At 36.7% G+C, this 21,897-nt stretch overlaps 1 protein-coding gene across 2 annotated transcripts in view; it reads left to right on the top strand.

Moving 5' to 3' along the window:
- LOC311073883 (uncharacterized protein) overlaps window positions 1-19,821 on the top strand; it is a 44,563-nt gene extending 24,742 nt beyond the window's left edge. For both annotated transcript variants that reach the window (XM_084099978.1, XM_084099979.1), the window contains 7 exons: window positions 3,728-3,814; window positions 8,808-8,960; window positions 13,379-13,508; window positions 13,613-13,645; window positions 13,942-14,039; window positions 14,927-15,010; window positions 18,376-19,821. In XM_084099978.1, coding sequence (XP_083956104.1) covers window positions 3,728-3,814; window positions 8,808-8,960; window positions 13,379-13,508; window positions 13,613-13,645; window positions 13,942-14,039; window positions 14,927-15,010; window positions 18,376-18,480 — 690 coding nt within the window. In that variant the 3' untranslated portion in view covers window positions 18,481-19,821. The remainder of the gene's footprint in view (window positions 1-3,727; window positions 3,815-8,807; window positions 8,961-13,378; window positions 13,509-13,612; window positions 13,646-13,941; window positions 14,040-14,926; window positions 15,011-18,375) is intronic.
- Window positions 19,822-21,897: the final 2,076 nt, after the last annotated feature.

The raw sequence follows: 21,897 nt of genomic DNA on the forward strand, positions 1-21,897 counted from the left end.
ATTTTAACAATCTAAGCGCATGGTCTAAAGCGCACGGCGCAAGCACACTTAGGTCGTGTCCAAATTCACTTTTGCTAGCTTAACGACGGGAAAAATGGTCGACTGGCCAGCGCATGGTCTAAAAGTGAGTCTCATCTCCCATTCCCTTTAAAAGCCAGTTGCGCCCGCGCCATGGCGGATTTGCTATTTACACGCCAACAATGTGCTTGAACACACATACAGTGAGGAAAATAAGTATTTGAACACCCTGCTATTTTGCAAGTTCTCCCACTTGGAAATCATGGAGGGGTCTGAAATTGTCATCGTAGGTGCATGTCCACTGTGAGAGACTTAATCTAAAAAAAAAAATCCAGAAATCACAATGTATGATTTTTTAACTATTTTTTTGTATGATACAGCTGCAAATAAGTATTTGAACACCTGAGAAAATCAATGTTAATATTTGGTACAGTAGCCTTTGTTTGCAATTACAGAGGTCAAACGTTTCCTGTAGTTTTTCACCAGGTTTGCACACACTGCAGGAGGGATTTTGGCCCACTCCTCCACACAGATCTTCTCTAGATCAGTCAGGTTTCTGGGCTGTCGCTGAGAAACACGGAGTTTGAGCTCCCTCCAAAGATTCTCTATTGGGGCAATTCCACGCAAAACTGTCACATCCATAACGCCAACTAAATACCATGGCATTGTGTTGGCGTTATGGATGTGACAGTTTTGCGTGGAATTGCCCACTGGGTTTAGGTCTGGAGACTGGCTAGGCCACGCCAGAACCTTGATATGCTTCTTACAGAGCCACTCCTTGGTTATCCTGGCTGTGTGCTTCGGGTCATTGTCATGTTGGAAGACCCAGCCTCGACCCATCTTCAATGCTCTAACTGAGGGAAGGAGGTTGTTCCCCAAAATCTCGCAATACATGGCCCCGGTCATCCTCTCCTTAATACAGTGCAGTCGCCCTGTCCCATGTGCAGAAAAACATCCCCAAAGCATGATGCTACCACCCCCATGCTTCACAGTAGGGATGGTGTTCTTGGGATGGTACTCATCATTCTTCTTTCTCCAAACACGTTTAGTGGAATTATGACCAAAAAGTTCTATTTTGGTCTCATCTGACCACATGACTTTCTCCCATGACTCCTCTGGATCATCCAAATGGTCATTGGCAAACTTAAGACGGGCCTTGACATGTGCTGGTTTAAGCAGGGGAACCTTCCGTGCCATGCATGATTTCAAACCATGACGTCTTAGTGTATTACCAACAGTAACCTTGGAAACGGTGATCCCAGCTCTTTTCAGGTCATTGACCAGCTCCTCCCGTGTAGTTCTGGGCTGATTTCTCACCTTTCTTAGGATCATTGAGACCCCACGAGGTGAGATCTTGCATGGAGCCCCAGTCCGAGGGAGATTGACAGTCATGTTTAGCTTCTTCCATTTTCTAATGATTGCTCCAACAGTGGACCTTTTTCACCAAGCTGCTTGGCAATTTCCCCGTAGCCCTTTCCAGCCTTGTGGAGGTGTACAATTTTGTCTCTAGTGTCTTTGGACAGCTCTTTGGTCTTGGCCATGTTAGTAGTTGGATTCTTACTGATTGTATGGGGTGGACAGGTGTCTTTATGCAGCTAACGACCTCAAACAGGTGCATCTAATTTAGGATAATAAATGGAGTGGAGGTGGACATTTTAAAGGCAGACTAACAGGTCTTTGAGGGTCAGAATTCTAGCTGATAGACAGGTGTTCAAATACTTAATTGCAGCTGTATCATACAAATAAATAGTTAAAAAATCATATATTGTGATTTCTGGATTTTTTTTTTTAGATTATGTCTCTCACAGTGGACATGCACCTACGATGACAATTTCAGACCCCTCCATGATTTCCAAGTGGGAGAACTTGCAAAATAGCAGGGTGTTCAAATACTTATTTTCCTCACTGTAGTTCTCAGACCAGCATGCCTATGGGTGCACAAATGAGCGCAAATGCATTTGCTATTTAAACAACGTGGCGCAGGACGTGAAAATGATAACTGCGTCAGACTGAAACTAGCAAAAAACACTTGCATTGCGCCTGGCGACGCATTGCTCTGGATGTATGATAGGGCCCATGATATGTAAGTACATTATAAATACTAAGAATTTTGTCATCACAATTTTTTTTGCATTGCTGTTTGAGAAAATTTGCTTAATATCACATCGAAATTAATAATGGTGCAAAACAAGTTTCAATTGCAAAATATAATTTTATTTATTTATTTTACTTTTGGGGTTAAACATGTCTGATATGTTCTTAACAGGCTTCATGAGATTCATCCAGACATTGTTGTTGACATTAATGAGTATTACTCTGCATTTTCTAAAAGCGTCCCATTATATATAGATTCTTATGTATTGGTTCCAAATCTCTCATGTATTTTAGTCGACATTATACATTACCTACAGATTCTGGGCCATGTGTAAAGGGCCATGTTTTCATGTGTCTAAGTGCATCGAATTCTTCTGATCCTCATTATGTGAAAAATCCATGAGGGGATTTAATTTGACAGCTGTTGGTTTGAATTCTTAACCTTCATTTTCACACTGCAAATGAACCACACATCTTGAAAAAGGGATTTTTAAAGAGAAACAGCAGTTGCTGTCTTCTGTTTCAGATTCATCTTTAGTAATTTTAACAACCATGGACATGCCGTTTGTGATGTATTAATCACAGTGCTAGTCCGTTCCAAAGGTTTGAGGCTGGAATTTATAGAGGTGATTTTTAGTGTTTCACGGTTTTCGGCAAACATCGTTCCTGCATAATGATATCTTACTGGAACACCAGCAGTGGTGGTCACTTTGCATCAGATATGTGAGATACATAATACATAAAACATGTAAAATATAAATGTTTTTACCTTGAAATATATATATGTGTGTATAACCTGAGTGCAATACATGATGCGTTGTATTTCAGCTGATATCTGGGAACTCTTTGAATGTGAATGACTGAATCTCAGGCAACATGTCAAAAACATGTCAGATTTCACCACAGAATCAAAAGACTAAAATTATAAAGTATGTTCTGTTTAATAAAAAACAGGATTATTGTTTTTGTTTTTGTTTTGCATTGTGACATTATTTTCATGAAAATTAAGCTAATTTGCTGCCAAATTCTCAAGAGCATATAATGCACAACAATCTTTTTCATTGCCATAACGTGAGAAAGTATATATATTTTTTTAAATAGAAAAGTACTTAAACATCCATAGGTATGTGTCGTACCACCTATAACTAATTTACTGATTTTAATAAAAATAGAATGAATACATTATTTTTCTATTCTAGAATCACCATTAAAAATAATGTGAATGAAAAAATAAACAGTAAAAGAAAATTTCACTTAATTGTCATGAAAATAATGCATCGAAGTGCAAAGAAATATGCTAATATATTTTAATATTTAGTTTATTAATTAATAAATGCTATAAAAATGTATTGTTCAATGTTACTTCATGATTCATATGCATGCATTAACTAATCTTAACATGTAGAATCCTATAGTAAAGTGTTTAAAGGAGTCCTAAAATATACTATTTGGTTTTTCTTCGCTCTTGATTTTGGTGTGAAATATGACCTGGGTTTTTTCATTTTCAATTTGTGAGATTCACCCGTACGAACCAAGCAGAGTATGTGTGAAGGTGTCGCTGCATATCTTTGTGACATTGCCCAGGCCGTCTTCTGATATATCACCTCTTCCTCAGATGTGTAACATTCCGGACCTGAGCGCCCGCCTGGACCTGCTGCTCATGCTGCGAGAGCTGCCCATCTGTATGAAGGACCTCACGCCGGTCAGACTCGCATTACAAACACCTCATATGCACCTGTCAGTCATGTTTGTGTCAGCCTGTCTCAGCTTCTCTTGCCTTTTGCCTCTCTTTTTCTCTGAACTCTACTGAATTACTTACCGATAGGGCTCATTCAGAATACGCTGCCAATATAGAATGCATTTTCTTTTTCAGATGATACAAGAAAAGAGAGGTACTTTTGGATGCATTCACTATTACCTTTAAGTTATGATAAACAGCATGTGGTGTGTGCATATATTCATTTGCATGTTTGTGGTTGTGCCGGCATTTGTTATGCAGTTAGCACTGTACTGCACTGATGATTATGATTGACAGAAGAAGAAAATGAAAAGTTTGTTTGTGGAAAAACAATCTCATGTGAACTCGAGTCTCACAGTTCGTCTGGAGGAAATCAGTATTAAAGCTTCGCAATAGTGGCTCCTGAGGCACACAGCTGAACGAAGGGGGATATTAAAAAAAAAAGCAAAGAGAAAGAATAAAAAGCTCATTTACTAATGCAAAAGATAATCTTGGCAGACAGCAGGTACTTGGAAAAAAATAAATGAAATGGACTTTAGGTGAAAAAAAAAATCATGCATTAATACACAGGGGTTCTGTTCCCAACGAATCAGCACTTAGAGTGGGCTGAAGGAGTTTCTAATGGCATATTTCCTTCAAGTCATTTATTAGTTAGAGAGAGGTAGTGCCGGGGAGAAGGAGATGTAGCCCAAAGAGCACTCTGAAGGCTTTTTCTACCTGTGAGTAAAAAAAAAAGAAAGTTGAAATCCCTCTTGTACTTTCAATGCATCTCAAAAGTTATTTTTTATTTGAGTCCCTTATACCCACCTGGCTCCTCTATTCTGCACCAATACATTTCACTCTCACGTTAAGTGCTCCGAAATCCCTCTAATGAACAAATGTAGTGTTTTAAAGGTATGCGAGATGTGACATTCATCTTCTGAAGCTTTTTCTGTGTGAACAGATGATTATGTAGTGGACAGGGGCTGGAAGTTTAAGCCAGTAACTTTGGAGAGGTCAGGATCATGGACGTGTGGGGGATTTTTCCAGAGGTTATGGGTGTTATATGGCATCGAAATAGGCTTGACTCAGCATTTGGGTGTCAGTAAGGGCTTACATTTTTTTCGCCTCAGGGAATTGACAGCTATTTTAGCTGATGTTGCTGTTCTGTCTACCTTGCTCTGCTCGGTGGTGTCACTGACTTTCGTCAAAGATGCCGGAAGCAGTAGACATTTGATGAATATGTGTTGGTACTGAGAATTTGAAATGTGAAAATGTGAAAAATTAACAGTTGTATTTGTATTAACTAACATTAACAAATATTAACAAATACTGTGACAAATAAATTTACTCATGGTTAGTTAATTTTTATTTAATGCATTAGCCAACATTAATTAATGGGACCTTACTGTGAAGTGTTACCCATATTTCAAGGTTCAATTCTCTAACCTCAGTTAATGCCTTAAGTGTCATGAACTAACAATGAACAAACTTCTTTTTACAGCATTTATTAATCTAGGTTCATTTTAATCTATAAATATACTATTATTCATTGTCAATGTGTGGTTATCCTTATCAAGTTAATGTTAATGTATTTATAATTTATAAATTGAAATGTAGAATTAACATTCTAATATCATGCTGACACTTTTAGGTCTGATAATGCTTCTTTTCCTGGTTTTTCTGGTAACCTTTATTAGATTCATGTTAACAAGCATTAAATTGCTAAGTATTTCTAAAAGATTTTAGAATTGCTGCATTATTTACAACAGAAATCTAAAATTCCTAAATAGCTATTTGGTTAGCGCTTAACATTATTTATGGTCTTGTCAGCTTAAAAGGTGAGTTATTATATTTCGTTTTTTTTTTTTAAATAATTGCACCGATTTATTGCATTGAGTGCATTTTGATTTCATGTTCACTTTAAAGGAACATAAGATTAAATAAATGGATAATTCACCCAAATTTGACAATTCTTTCATCTTTTACTCACTCTCATATCGTTTCAAACCGATATGACTTTCTTCTGTGGAACATAATTTTTTTGTCTATACAGTGAAAGTCAATGGGGTCCAATGTTGTCAGTGTTTGTTTTGACCCCAACTTTCTTCAAAACATCTTCTTTTGTGTTGTGAAAGTCATACAGGTTTCGAACGACATGAGTCATCATGTTTGGGTGATCTGTCCCTTTAAGATCCATGCTATATTTGTGTCTGAAAATGTTATAGTGTAACTTTGGACCCCACGAAAAGGTCTTCCATTGTTAAGAGTTCCCAAAACACAACCTGCTATTAAATCCATGGGATTGTCTGACATGGTTGACTTTTTAAACCTGTAACATTAAGGCGGATTTAGCCACCATCTGACAGGCTGGGTGCTAGGGTGGAAAATTGGTCTGGCTTAGAGTGGGGAATACTGAAGAGCTCTCTAGATGTGCTGTGCTTTGTCTAAAAGCTGTCTGAGGAATGCTAACTCCTTGTGGCATTGTGAGCTTTTAGTAAACAGAGAGCGTGCAATGCTCAAAGAGCTCATGAGGTTAGAGAAACACAGGAGTTTGAGAGAACTAATGCAAGAAGATCACTCATTTTCAGTGTTGGAAAGAAGCTTAGCTGGAGTTTCCATCCATTGGGACTTGATTAGCATTTGGTTAAATTAGTGTTTAAGGGTGTGAATCACCAGGTAGAAATGCAGGAGAGGGCTCGAAGGTAATGGATTGAGGCTGAGGTTACGATGGAAACAGTTGAGCATATGGTCTAATGGTTTGTCTCATATATCATAGACGTCATATCAAGTTGTGTGTCTGGACTTTTTCCTTCAGATGCTGTCTCTGCTGTTGCTCTTTGCTCTGGGGTTCAGTACACCAGCTTGTTAGACGGGTTGAGAAATAACAAACTAATACCACAAACAGTGATGGGAATTAAAGCTAGCAGCTCACAATGCCATTCGCAAACTCCTTTCGGTTAAACCTGTTTATCTTGGCTAAATCACAAGGGCTTTGCCCCAAGAGAACCATAAACTTGTTAATTCTGGTATTAATAGGAATGTTAATCAGGCAGCCTAAATTAATATGGTATATCTAATTTGGTGAAGTTAATTGGAAGTAATCCAGTGTGGTTCTGGGAATATTACTGGTTCAGTCTGTATCCTGATCCACTGTGAGTTTAGTTTTCACAAATGCAATTTATTTCTAAGTGCATTGGTGTGAATATGGACATATATGCATTTTGGTATCTGTACATCCAGGGCTTGACGTTAACACCCGCCTACCAGCCAAATGCGGGTGTAATTCAGCAGTGGCGTGTAACGCAGTCACTCCTACTAGCCACTTTGGCGGCTTGAATTTTATATATAATATAGACATTTTTCAGTTGTAGTCTTTTAAAAGGGCACCTGAAATAATAAACTAAGTGCAATGTAGTGTTGTCAAAAATATAAATTTTTTGATACATATCAATACTGAAATATCTGAAACGCTACCAATACTAATTTTCCGCAGAATAGACACACGAAACCAGCTGCGCTTTCTCTCTCTCATCTCTCCGACTGCGAGTTACACACAAACCCGCCTCTCCTCACTCACTCGTTTCTTTTGCTCTGGATAAATATTGTTGGTTACAGGGCTTACATTTCAGCATGGAATTGCTTGTTTTGATCATACTCATTCCTAAAAATTTTGAGCTCACACCGTGTGTACATAAAACTGCCTCTCAGTACTAAATAGAGGTTTTTTTTTCACTGCTTATTGCATTTAAACAGTCAAAGACACACAAAATAATGTCAAAATGCCGGTCTTAACGAGTATTCACGCAAACACAGTCAGTTAAGTGAACATAAAAAGCTGAGAAAGTAGACGCATGTGTAACAGTATAATGGATCCGTGCGTCAGATCTTAAAGTGACAGCAGCCTAATATTCCTGCTGCTAAATTATGAGATAATATTAAAAATATATATATTGCAGTTTTTCGCCTTGGTATTGATGTCAAAATTGGAAAACCACTAGCCACAGTGGCTGGTGAGCAAAAAAGTTAGTGTCAAGCCCAGTGTACATCACTGTGAAAACCTGTGACCATTTTCCAGCATGAAACATCATTTGCAGGCCATTTTTATTGTATCAAATCTTTTTTTTAACAGATATTGTTTATTTATTTTATATTCTGACCTGTGAATCACTTAGAGCATTATTGATTGATTGATTGATTGATTATTCATTCATTCATTCATTCATTCATTCATTCATTCATTCATTCATTCATGCATGCTTTCTTTTCTTTTCTAAAATGTTTATATTATTATTATTCATTATTTTATCATTATTGTTATTATTATTTTGACCTTTTTTATGGCATTACCCAGCATTTATTTACTGCATTAACTAGCTTTTAGAAAGGAAGCATTACTTACAACAGTAGCCTAAAATAGCTGTTATTTTTCCTGAGATGATGTTAGCTGAATGTTGTTACATAGGCCGAACAAGCCATTATATTTTGATAAACAATTTTTAACAGGAACTTGCATTAAGGAAATAAACAGGGTCAATTTTGATTTCATGTTGACTTTAAATAGATTATCCACTGGCACCATTTTCTGTAATATTAACCTTAGTCATACACCATTCTGTTCCAGTGTTTTTGATTTAGCACGTATACTTGTCAAGCACTCTTTGTAATAGCCCTGATTTAAGTGTCTTGTTGACGAATGGTAGTCGTTGATTGTACCTTATACTTGTTACTTCAGTAAGAACCCCTTAACCTAACGGCTATCAATCTTCAGGTTTAACTTTCTTTCCAGCTTCAAATAATATATTACAGCACTTCCTGTGTAGGCTCTGATATACACTTGACAAGAACGGTTTGTGTCAACAAGACCGCTGAGAAATCCGGCTGTGCTTAAGTGTCTGTGGCTGTTAAGTGAGAGGCAGGGAAAAGTTTGCAGTTGGATTAGTTGGAGATGACATGTTCTGGCCTCTCTGTCTTGCAGCTGATTATCCAGAAGATCCGCATGTGCCAGCAGCTGTGGGCTTGTGAGCCATTTGTCAGTGTGCTGGAGTACCTTCTGGCTGTGGGCAATTACCTCAACCAGAACGCAGGCAAGGACAGGGCCAAGGGATTTCGCCTCTCATCCTTAACTAAGGTAAGACCCGCACCGCCAGCAAATGACCTTTGGGCGATGGCGAGGAGAGCCAGGGCAAATAAAACATCTTATTGGCATACAGGTTTTATTTCTCTCTCTTTTTCTTTCTTTCTTTTTTTTTCATCTCTCTTCCAGTTGTTCTGTCTGTTCAGCCTTGGTAACAGCATTAAGGGTAACTAATAATATGAGTTAGGGTTTTCCTGTTTTCAGCAAGTAGCAGTCTCTGTTTTTGGTCACACTGTGTTGTGCGCACACTTTGCACACAAATGAACCGAAAAAATCTCCTGAAATACACACTCCTTACATATTCTACCATTCAAAACCGGTGGTGTTTTTTTAAAAGAATGAACACTTTTATTCAGCAAAGCTGCATTCAATTGATCGAAAGTGTCATTAAAGACTGTTATAATGTTACGAAATATTTTGAACTTTATTTTGAACTTTCTATTCAGTCAAAGAATCCTTAAAAAAAGCAATGTGGTGTCCACAACATTGATAATAATAATAAATGTTTCTTGAGCAGCAAATCAGCATATAAGAATGATTTCTGAAGGATCATGTGACACTGAAGACTGGAGTAATGATGCTGAAAATTCAGCTTTGATCACAGGAATACATTACTTTTATTTAAAAATATTGTTATAAAATATATATATATATTTTTTGTAGTTCCAGAAGCTTCAAAAGCACAAATCATTGCTTAACAACTGCATTGATTATGGTCAGTCTGTCTTAAAACATTCATGTTAAAAATCAGATTTTGAATAAGATTTTAAGTTCTACCAGAAAGACTCAAAAACAAGCTGTTTAAGAAATACAAAATGAATGAGTGAAGTATTTACTGTTAATTATGTATACCTAATTTATGCATAAGTGAAGTACCTGAACAAGTCATCCCGACAGAACTAACGCAAAGCTAGTATTTCAAGAACCCTGTTGTCGCACTCTGTTATGATGCATTGCATGGCAAATGTATTGCGACGTGTATCATATTGTGACATAATTCTCAATACCCTATGGGTTTGTCATGTTTTTATGACTCAAATCAGACATGCAGTACCTATGAGTTTCTCTTTGTTGTTCATTTCTACAACCTCTTGCCGCAGCAGCCCAATTCATTAGCCACGCAGCATGGCTTTTTTTCCGAGCTCGCTGAGTCATTAGCGACACATGGTGGTAATTTGTATCGATTTTTTCGGCCAGGATGCTGAAAACCCAGTTCCTCAGTGGCAAGATTTAAGGGCACTTCCACAATAAGCTGAATGACTTCCTCCTTTGCTAATGAGGTATCTGAGTGCACCGTCTCTGTGCTTCCTCCATAGAAACACGACATAGAAGGACGAGAACAGCATTCTTACTCTATGATGCAGTAGAACTTTACAGGCAGTTACAATTTTCAAAAATATCATTTAATATATCATATTTTTGTTACCAGTGTATGAAATTTGAAGATATCACAACATTTAAGACCAATATGTATTTTAAACGTATATTTGACAGGCTTAAATGTAAATTTGATTCTGATATAAATGTAGAATTTTACAGTCAGATATTTTTGTATAATCACAGCTAAATTGTAGAAATAACTGTTATTTTATGTTTCTTTTAAATCCCATTTCTCCTTTTCCCCATCACATAAAATAACTTCAAAGGTTTGGGGTTTGATAGATTTTTAATGTTTTTGAAAGTCTTTTATGCTCACCAATGCTGCATTAATCTGACCAAAAATGCAGCAAAAACAGTAATATTGTAAAAAATTATTACAATTTAAAATAAATGTTTTCTATTTTAATATATTTTATAATTAAATGTATTCCTGTGATGCAAAATTGAATTTTTAGCACCATTACTCCGGTCTTCAGTGTCACATGAAACGGCAAAATATGAGTGATCCTTTGTGAACTAAGCCTAAACTTTGAACAAACAGTGTATTTGATGCCTCCAGGTCATCTTTTAGTTTTGTAGAATGGTCTGGGGATTGAAATGGTAAACAACACAAACTAGAAACCGAGTATAGCCCAATTTTCCACCCATCTGAAGATTAGCATTTAGCCCCCTGTGAGTTTTAAATTAGCGGCTGTTGAGATTGTTGCAGTGGTTTCATGTCTACATGCATTACCATAAAGAATGGGTCTAGAGAGCTTGATATATCGCCACTCTTGTTCTCTACAGGCCTCTTCATATGAAGATCAGTTGAAACAATCACTCTTGAACATGCTTGCTGGTTTTTGTGACATGCACACTCGCTTTACATATTCTTTCTTTAAGAGGATGCAATTTAGATTGTTTTGTTTAGGACTATTGGATTAATTTTCAGTGCTTAAAGGGATAGTTCACCCAAAATGTTTTATTCTGTTATCATTTACTCACCCTCAAGTTGTTCCAAACCTGTATGAGATCTTCTGCTGAACACAAAAGAAGATATTTTGAAGAATATGGGTAACCAAACAGTTGATGGGCCCCATTGACTTCCATGGTGTTTTTTCCCCCCATACTATGGAAGTTAATGGCTGTTAGGTTACCCATATTCTTCAAAATATCTTCTTTTATGAAAAGAAAAGAAAAGAAAAGAAAAGAAAAGAAAGAAATTCATACAGTTTTGGATTAAGGGTGAGTACATTATGACATATTTTTTTTAATTTTTGGGTGAATTGTCCCTTTAATTCACTCACATTACCATTTGATAAGTGTTAAACCTTTGTGAATTAGCAACTATATTTATTCTGCATGATGACTCACGACATGCATTCCTTGTCATTATCACCCTTTAGCCTGCTGTACAAATTCCCAATCTTTAAAAACACTCGTGCGAGGCTGCGGTACTCCAACAGCATTTGCATTGTGTCTGTATGGTTAATCAGAGAGCAGAACATTCAGATGTCAAGGAGATCCTTTTGGAAAAATGTTAACCGTTTTTCACATGTGCACAATAGAGGTGCTCTTCGGTACAAGGACATTATCTTCTTCCATTTTTAGTTGATGGTAATATGCACGTGGGTGTTGAATTGTCAAACCTCGCTCTTTCTCTGGCCTTGGGCAAGGTATTGGTTCAGAAATGCGTGCATGTGCATGCATAAACGCTCACAAATGCACACTCACACCCAAGATAAGTATTTGTTTACCTGATCCTCTAAATGTAACACCCTCTGGTCAGATGGGATATTTGATTGGGGATATATGACCAACCATTCCCAAACCTCTGCCCTACTGCCAACATAGACAGCTACCTTCTAAGAAAGCATCCCGATTGTTATGGAACCTTATAAGTGACCAATTTGGAACACATTGGCAACTCTCTACAGTATGTCACACAAATAGACAATTGATTCCAATTGATTCCAATTGATAATATTTGTTGTTAATATGTTTCTAATGGCATTAAAACGCATCACACACATTTTTAATATATAAAACAATACATATTTTATATTTATATTTATTTAATATTATATTAAATGTAAAAATTGTATCAACTAGTTTGTCCGCATTAAATGGAATTCAAGTTTAATTTATAGTTATTTCTCTTACCTCTTCTGCCATCTTGAATATATATATATATATATTTTTTTTTTAAAAATTTTAGAGTTTGTGACAATGCAATTCTGGGATTGCCTTCACTGCAATTTGGCTAAATCAAAATAAGTGTCTATGAGGCTTTAAAATGCTGCCTACATAGGGAGCTTACTAGGTTTTGGACACAAAGTAAATCTATCATAAAATAATAAATGTTTTATCCATGGGCGTCGGAACCATTGTATATGGGTGGGACAAGACCCACCCACTTTTTAAGACCAATGATATTGGACCCACTCACTTTTACATTCAGCGCATTTGTCTGTTCGCTTTTCAGAGCGTCGTCAGTGAAATCCATTCCACTTGAGGAATGCCCTAATGAATTAAACTCAATTTCCGCTGAATCGCTACATTATATTTCTCAATGAGCCGCAACTGACGAAAAAAACGCCCGTTTTACCCTTCCAGTCAAATATTGTGTTGCAAACATCAATAACAGCTTTAAGTTGTCAATGCTGGCAAATGACCATGGTATCAGCAGGTTAATCCACAGATAGCTGTGCATTTAATGCACGATGTGGAGGCGAGTTTAGTTTACTTATTAAAAGGCATCAGAATACATGAAATGGCATTAGTAAAATTTTTCTGGGGGAGGACCCACCCACTTTTTTTTTGCTTCCGACGCCCATGGTTTTATCATATTTTACATACATATTTTAAGTATATAATATGTTTTATATTTGTTTATTGTTATATATAGATGAATTATATTAAATATATAAAAAAGTGTCTGATGCATTAAAATGCTCCCTACATAGGTTTCGGAACACAGCAAATGTACCATCTTCTCTTCAAGTGCAGGTGCGTGGATAAACGCATTCATTATTTTTCCCTCCTTTTTCCAGCTTTCTCAGCTGCGCGGGAACAATCGGAAGTTCACCTTGCTGCATGCCCTTGTGGAGCAGATCATGTTGCGAGAACCACGTTTGGCCACCTTTTTCCTGGAGCTTGCAGAATTCGAGACTGTTCCTGGCGGTACTCTAATCAAAATTTCATTGGAAGGGAAGATGTGATAGATGTTTTTCGGGCTGATTTGATTGAATGCCTTCTGATTGTGTGTATCTGTGGTTTTCCTGCAGCTTCGGTTAAAGGTCTAACAGCAGAGGTGGATGGTACGTGGTCTTATCTGATGTGTTCTGTGATGCTGCTGCACCAAACTTGTTTTGTAGATGCTTTTGATGCTTGATTGAGCACTTTTGCTTTCAGAATATCAACAAACCCTTTCACTGTTATATTCAAGTGTAGTCAGGCATTTCATACTATTTATAAGTTTTGAATCAGCTGAGCGTTAGATTCAAACCTGTTGCTGCTTTGTTTGCTTGTGCATTAATGCAGTTTTATTCATAGAGTTTAGCTAGTCCATTACAAATGTCCTAAAACAGACATCCCCCCCCTTGTCACTATTTAGTCGTGAAGAACGAGTTTCAGAAGGTCATCCAGTACAGGAAAGCACAAAAACGGAAAAACACAGCCAATCAGCACCCCAAATTCATCAAAGACTTAAAGGTAAATTTACAGGTTTACCCAATTATATTTGCTTTGTGTTATTGTACATCACATACTTGGTCTGAATATGAATTTGAAAGAAAATACATATATATAAAGGTCATGTTTTCTGATTAATATGATTTATTCAAGTGGTTTCTTCTGTGGAACACGAACATTTTTTTTTTAAATTATGTACTTTTCTCTATTTTTCATGCAATAACCATGAATGGGGATTTAAGTTTTTTCCTTTCTTCAAAAGAATGCAAGAATACAGTATATACTATTTGTGTGATATATTCTAAGTCTTTGCAATTTAAGTCGTCACTCAGTTTCAGTGAGCTGATAATGACTGTGATCGGATTACTAAGTCAGTGAGTTGAATTTAATCATTTAAATTTAGTGAACTGGATCAAAAGATCTGATTCAAAAGAATGACTCAAATTGGACAAAGCTACTTTTCTCACTGAATAATGACTCAAATTCCAGTCTCTTCCTCACACAAAGCTATCATATTACTTTGAAAGAATATATAATACATTATAATGCTTTTATGCTCCTTATTAGTCCGTTTGGAGCTTGACAGCCCTCCTGACTGCCCAGGATATTCTTTAAAAAAAATAAAAAAAATAAAAATTCCAATTTACTGTATCATTCTTGCACAACTCCATAGAGAAAGGAAGTTAATTTAGATCGTATGAAGTGCAGACCCTTGTGAGCTTGTGGTTTGTTACACCTTTTGACTGTACAAAAGCTTTTTCTGATGTGGTCTGGTTGGAGAGAAATATCAATGATGAAAAGCCTCTGAGGATGAGAGCGCTAAGAATGCCAGCGCTACCTCTCCAAAAAACAGAAAGAAGGAAAATGCACAACCGAAACACCTGCTGTTCCTTTATCTCCGGCTCTAGATGGCCATAGAGAAGCAAGAGGCCGATTTCAGACAGCTGATGAAGAGGTGTGAGGAGATGAGGAAGCTCTACACTGACATATTGGTAATCCCTGAGTTATTATTCCAATATCTTCTGTTGTGTTGCCTTGAGAGATGGATGGGCCGGAGTCACCGGCTATCTGGAGATTGGCTTTTTCTGCTTATCTGTGCCAGGTGGACTTTGGAAAAGGGGAATATATTTCAGCCCACCCATTCACCAAGGTTACAGTGTTTTTTTTTCCCCCTCACTGTGAGGGACATGATGCTGGATTGAGAATGACTTATGATGACGGTTCTCTATGATGTTCATGGGTTGTTTATAGCACTAAATATGTTATGAGCACAGAAGATTGTCTTGGGTGTACCAGAGCGGTATTTGCTACAAATATTTGCAAAGCAACTGCAGCATTTAACAAATATGATAAAAAAAAATAAAAAAAAATAATAATACTTAAATAAAATAAATGTATAAAAAGTAATAAAAAAACTTTAAATATAAAATATATAAGAAAAAAAATCAATACAACTCTATATGAAGAAATTTTGCTTAAGTTTTTTTTACATTTTGCTGTACACAACTTCCTTACTTGAGTGAAAGTACAGATACTACTGGTCAAATATTACTCCGTTACAAGTAAAAGTTGTAAATACCTATTTTTACTTAAGTAAAAGTACAGAAGTACTCGTTTTAAAAAATACTTAAGTATCAAAAGTAAATGTCAATGCATTGTTTTATTATTGTTGTATGTAATACTTACAGTACCTTATGCCTCTGAATCTATGCATACCCTCATATCAATATCAAAATTATTTCTAGAACACAGTTCCAGTAGTGGGATTGAATGTGAGATTGAATAAGTACACTCAATAACGTCCACAATGGTTTCGGACACCCAAATGGCTGTTTCCTCAAATAGTGCCCCATTTAAAGTTTTTTTGGCTTTTAGTATGAATATGTTAACCTTACTGATATCTATAAGGTAGTGTGCTCCACAACAATGACAAAAATGAAAATCAGGTTGATGTCAGAATCCAACATCAGATTGACGTTAATATCCAACGTTGGACAGACGTTGCATTGTGGTTGAAAATTAAAATCGGGTTGACATCAGAAACCAACATCAGTCAGGTTCTGACCTCAACCCGACTTTCATTTCCAACCAAAATGCAACCAAAATCATCCACTGACTGACGTTACTACTTTCTACTCAAGGACCTTGACAGAATTGTAGTGGAGTAAAAGGTACGATATTTGTCTTTCAAATGTAGTGAAGTTAAAGTAAAACGTTTCCAGAAAAAATAACACTCAAGTAAAGTACAGATACTCAAGTAAATGTGCTTTGTTACTGTCCACCTCTGTTTCTACTCATTTCTGAGTAAAGTTGGGCCACATCAGGGGCCAAAAAATACACAGCTTTCTTAATAATAAAGGAAAGTAACAAATTCTTAGTTCTTTTAGAGTTCTTTTCCTCTGTAACTTGTATTGTATTTCCCAACCGTCCAAATTTTCTTCAAGACTGTGAGTGTTTCATTGTGAACGTTCAGCCCATTGTGTGTTTGACAGGATGAGGTGGAGGCTCCTGCCAGCGATGAGAATTGGTTTAGTTTTACAATTACAGCTCAAACTTTTAGCCTTGGGCAAAAATTCAGCAAACAGCAACTTGGGGCTGTGGAGCCAGGAATAATGGAAAGAATAGAGCCAGGATGAAGAGAGAAACTGAGAGGGATGGGAAAATTACCAGTTTTTATTTTATTGGCTATTAAATAGTTTATATCTCTTAGTTTATCAGCATTAAGGTTTGTCTCTCCAGGTATGAACGTGATTGGACAGTGGTTCACAGTAGTAGTTGGTCTAAAAGTTTAAATTCTGTCATCATTTACTCACCCTCATGCCATTTTAAACTAGGATGATGTTGTTTCTTAGGTGGATGAAGAAATTATAAAGGGGACCTAATATGCCCTTTTTTCAAAGTCTTGAGTTTGTATTTGTGCTCTACTAGAATAGGTTTTCATGCCTGAATGTTCAAAAAACACCTTATTTTCCCCATATTTGACATTGTTGCAGCTCCTCTCTTCCCAGTCTGTCAGTAACGCTCTGTTTAGTCTCTATGAAGCCCCTCCTTCTGAAAAGCGCTGTGCTCTGATTGGTCGGCTGGATCAGTGTGTTATGATTGGTCAACCGCTTCAAGCGTGTTTGGGAAATGTCCCGCCCCTTACCATAACCGCGAGTTTCAACACACTACTAACTAATCAACCAGGCCTCGTCCCTTTATTTTGCGTGTGCCTTGGGCAGCAATTATTTAAATTAGGAATATTGTGACGTGTCAGGATTACAAAGACTAAACTCAAGATTACAATGAAGGCGTTTCAGGGAGTTCAGAAACAGTTACTGATGTACAGAATAGCTCCCTTTGGAGGGATTTTGTGCTTTGTAACTTTGCAGACCTTTTTCATGCTCAAACAGCAACATTACACACTAAAGAAAGCTGAAAATGTGAAAGAAAAAAGGACTCCTTTAACTAGTATGACTTATGGATATTAATAAAAAATGTCAAGGGAACATTGACTAGGGCCCTGTTTATATCTGGTATTAAGATGCGTTTTGTTCGGTCGGATCACAAGTGGATGATGCTAAATACAGGTGTAAACAGGGTCTAAACCGTTTTGAGCTTGTCCACTTTCAACCTCTTCCAGAGGAAGATGAAAACTCATTTGACCAGCTTTCTTTCTTAGTGTAAACGCTCATGTGTTCGAATGCATTCAAACAGCCACAAAAGACCTCCTTCTCTCCACCTAATGCGTATACATTATGTGAAGCGCGCTAGCCAGACGGGATTTAGACTTTGACAGCTGGAGACCCAAGTTTGGTTTGAAGATGAAAAATGTACCAAGCACAATGTTCTCTCACCATTCCTGATTTCTAACACACACTCACAGCGTTCGCCGTGATCTTGTGGCTGTCAGAGCAGAAATGAAAGCTGATGGTCTCCGTGTTTTTCCGTCGTCTCCGGGCGCGTTCATATGTAAATTGCGTGAGCTTATTTTGTCCATTAGATTGAAAGATCTGAAAAAACATAAATTTACCCATCCATAGACCCTTCCCTCGAAGACATCAGGACAGAAGTGGTTGAAAGTGGACAAAAGAGACAGATTAAAACACGGGTGTAAACGGGAATGTGTCTCCCTCTTCTACTTGTGATTCGATCGACCAAAACACATCTTAATACCAGGAGTAAACAGGGCCAAGGTGGTATTTGGATGTTTTGATTTGATCAGAGGAACTATATTAGATGTTTTACATTTTGTATTTTGACTTTGAAATAGACGGTAACAGTCACAATATGAAGCAATTTTGATTGTATCAAGTGTTACATAAATAAACTTGACTTGACAATATCACTGTTCATTTGTTTTCTTTTTCATCCACAGGTAAAATTCGGAGAGCCTTTGGATCAAGACTCCCAAGAACTTTTCGGATGGATTTGCCAATTTATTAATGACTTCAAGAAAGTATACTCTGAATACGCTCAATGATCCTGACTTTCCAGTCAGATATAGTCACATCTAACGCAGTAGGTGTTTGTACAGTCTGTGTGAATTGGCACCTGCTTTCTCAAACATTTCAAAGGCGATATGAATGTCTGTAGAAAGAGACTTACCTACAGACTACGACCAATGTTTTCTGGATCTTTCCCAGTGCTGGTGTTTGGTTTGATTTGATTAAAAGGATTCTTTGACCCGGTGCTACAGCAAACAGCTTGGATTGATTTTCCAAGCAGGAGCAAATGTTTACTAGAGCCACATATCATTTTTGTTCTTTTAGAGTGGATGTATAATGAATGTTAGTGATACATTCACAGATGGCTGGTGTGAAAGAGGCATTCTGGTTCAGTCAGCCAGTTGAATGGTTTCCACGTGCGTCTCCTGAATCTCAGACTCTCTGTGGCCTTGAGCGTGTGTGTATTTTCTCGACGATACAGAATCGAGTCCTCTGTGGCGGTTCAGCACATCTGCATTTCACACTATTCAGGACAGACCCCTCTTCATTTTTCTTTTCTGAATTATAGAAGAAACTAATCTTTTTGAAGTCTGATTTCGTGCGCATAACACTAGGATTTACATGCTCGTGACTTGTAATCCTTTTGTAATGAACATCCATTGCAGTGTTTCTGCCACTGCAGGAATAGTTCAGCCAGAAATTTAAAGCCTGTCATCATTTACACATCTTCACGCCGTTCCAAACCCATATGACTTTCTTTCTTCTTTGGAGCACAAAAGAAGATGCTTGGCAGAATGTTTAATCCGCTCTTTTCCGTTTAATGACGAATGATGCTAAACAAAGCATTTTTAAAAGTAGTCTATAGCATTTGTGTACTATATTAAAATGCTTCTATTCTATAGCACTATTTGAAGGGCCTTATTTCAGTTAATATGTGACCTATTGTTTTAAACCACATAGCAGAGTAGCAACATAACTGTGTAAACATGACCTTGTGACTAATTTGTTGTGGGCTATGGAAACAGATTCATTGTACAGTATAACAAGCAAATAAAGTGAATATTGCACCCTGCAGAAGGGTACATAAAGTATTCTGTGTGGCATTTCATGACCTGCAGGAGTTTGTCAGCTCAAATTCTCTGCTTAGTCAGACATAAAATGCTTTCCTTCTACCATGAGGCAAAAATTTAGTTTTTTTTTTTCAGTAAAATGAACTTGACTGCACAGGGAATGAGTATTATATTCATTAAATAAATGTATTAGAACACTGAAAGATTTAAACCAAACAAGCTTAATTTGTCTTCTGAAACACTGATTTGCATTAATAGTCATCTTAATTTACACTTTTAAAAAATAAATAATTAAAACGACTCACTAAAATCATGTCCTGCTGTCACTCTCTGTATTCCCTTAGTGTGCTTTTTTTTGTACTCATACTCTGTGATTATGTTTGGTTTCGAATAAAAGTGGGGATTACGTCTCCACCTGCAGCACACAGTTTTACGATGACATTAGTTTAAATCGCTACATCTTACATCTGTTCATCTTCTTAGGTACCCAGCTGTTGCTTTGCTACCTTATATTTGACCTTAACTGGCTTGTGAATGGCCATACAAAGACAACACACACACACACACACACACACACACACACTTACTAACTTTTATGTTAGATGCGATTTGATAGCACTACTTTCAATTCAGCAAAGAATCCTGACAAAAATGTTTCATGATTTCAACATAAATATGAAGCAGCACAACTGTTTTCAACATTGATAATAATCAGAAATGTTTCTTGATCATCAAATCATCATATTAGAATGATTTCTGAAGGATCATGTGACACTGAAGACTGGAGTAATGATGCTGAAAATTCAGCTTTACCATCGCAGGAATAAATTACTTAAAATATATATATATTCACATAGAAAAGTAATATTTCACAATAATACTGATTTTACAGGCTTGGTGAGCATAGACAAAATCTTAAAGACCCCAACCGTGTGAACGGTATATTATTTAATTAATATTAATCTAGTTCATGTTGCCTGTATTGAATGAATTATTTTTATACTTATAATTCCTTCTTCATAATGTTTTAGAATGAATTTGTTTAATTTCAAAAAGTCTATGGCACAACTAAACTTTTGAGATTTGTTTTCTGATTGGTCTGAGCTTCATGGAACATAAAAACTGAAAATGCATGGGCCGCCCTCTTGACCAGCGCCACACAAAAGCATTTAGGCTGTTGAAGAAAATCACTCCAGCCAAAGTGCTCGGCCGTGACCCCATTGTATAGACCACAGATTAAACAATTTCTCTTAGCCTGCTTTGCGGAGCGCCTGCCAGGGGTGAAAGCAGCAAGCTGCCAATCTTTTGTCAGCCTGCACAGTCAGGCAAGATTGGGACCAAAAAGTCGCTTTTACCATCAGATGCTTTTCAATCACCCCATCAGAGGTGGGTTAGCAGGTGCTTCACGGTGTGCTGGACAACAGTGAAAATGATGATTATTAGCAGCTGTCAAAGAGCTCGCGCTACCTCAAACCTAAAGTGTAAATCCAGCTTCCCCTTCACTGACTTTTTTAGGGAACTACAGGTAGGCCTTTGTGTTTAAATTTTTCAGCCTATTAATGGTGGTCTTAAAGGAAAAGTTCACTCAAAAACTGAAATTTAGGTTGTTTAAAATATGGGTTACACTTTATTTGGTCATTCTTTATTTGACAGTGTCCTTGTTACATGTTACATGTACTTACCATAGTAAAAACAGTAAATTATGCATAATTACAAGTAACTAACCGTAAACCAAACCCTAATCCTAGTCGTAACTTTATAGCAAGTAAATGTAGTTAATTAATATTACTCAGTAATATTAAGTGTAACTCGATATTTTGAGGTGATGTAGTTACATTGTACTTACTCAAATAAGTACTGAGTAATATTAATTAACTACATGTACTTGCTATAAAGTTACGACTATGGTTATGGTTTAGAGTTAGTTACTTGTAATTATGCATAATTTGATGTTATTACTATAGTAAGTACATGTAATAATGTGTAACTACGTCACAATAAAGTGTTACCAATATATGGACTATTTTTATGGTTATTTTAAAAATAATTTTAAGTTCTGTATTTTTTGGTGATCTATTCCTTTCAGAGGGGCATTCTAGAATGGGCTATGTTTGAAATAAATAAATTAGATACATTTTAATTGTCATTTCTAAATTTCTTAATGATGTTCTCTTCACGCTTCACAGATGTGGTCACCAATTCTCCTTTTGTGTCCCACAAAAAAATAGCAGTTTTGGAGCAAAATGAAGGTGAGGAAATGATGACAGAATTTTGGTAAATTTCTTCTTTTTTTTTTTTTTTTGGTTATCTATTCCTTAAAAATATACATTCTAGAATGGATTCTGTTTGCTATGACTGAATGAATGAATATTCTGAACAGAC

This window comes from Abramis brama (genome assembly GCF_963993115.1).
Source record: "Abramis brama genome assembly, chromosome: 22".
NCBI lineage: Eukaryota > Metazoa > Chordata > Actinopteri > Cypriniformes > Leuciscidae > Abramis > Abramis brama.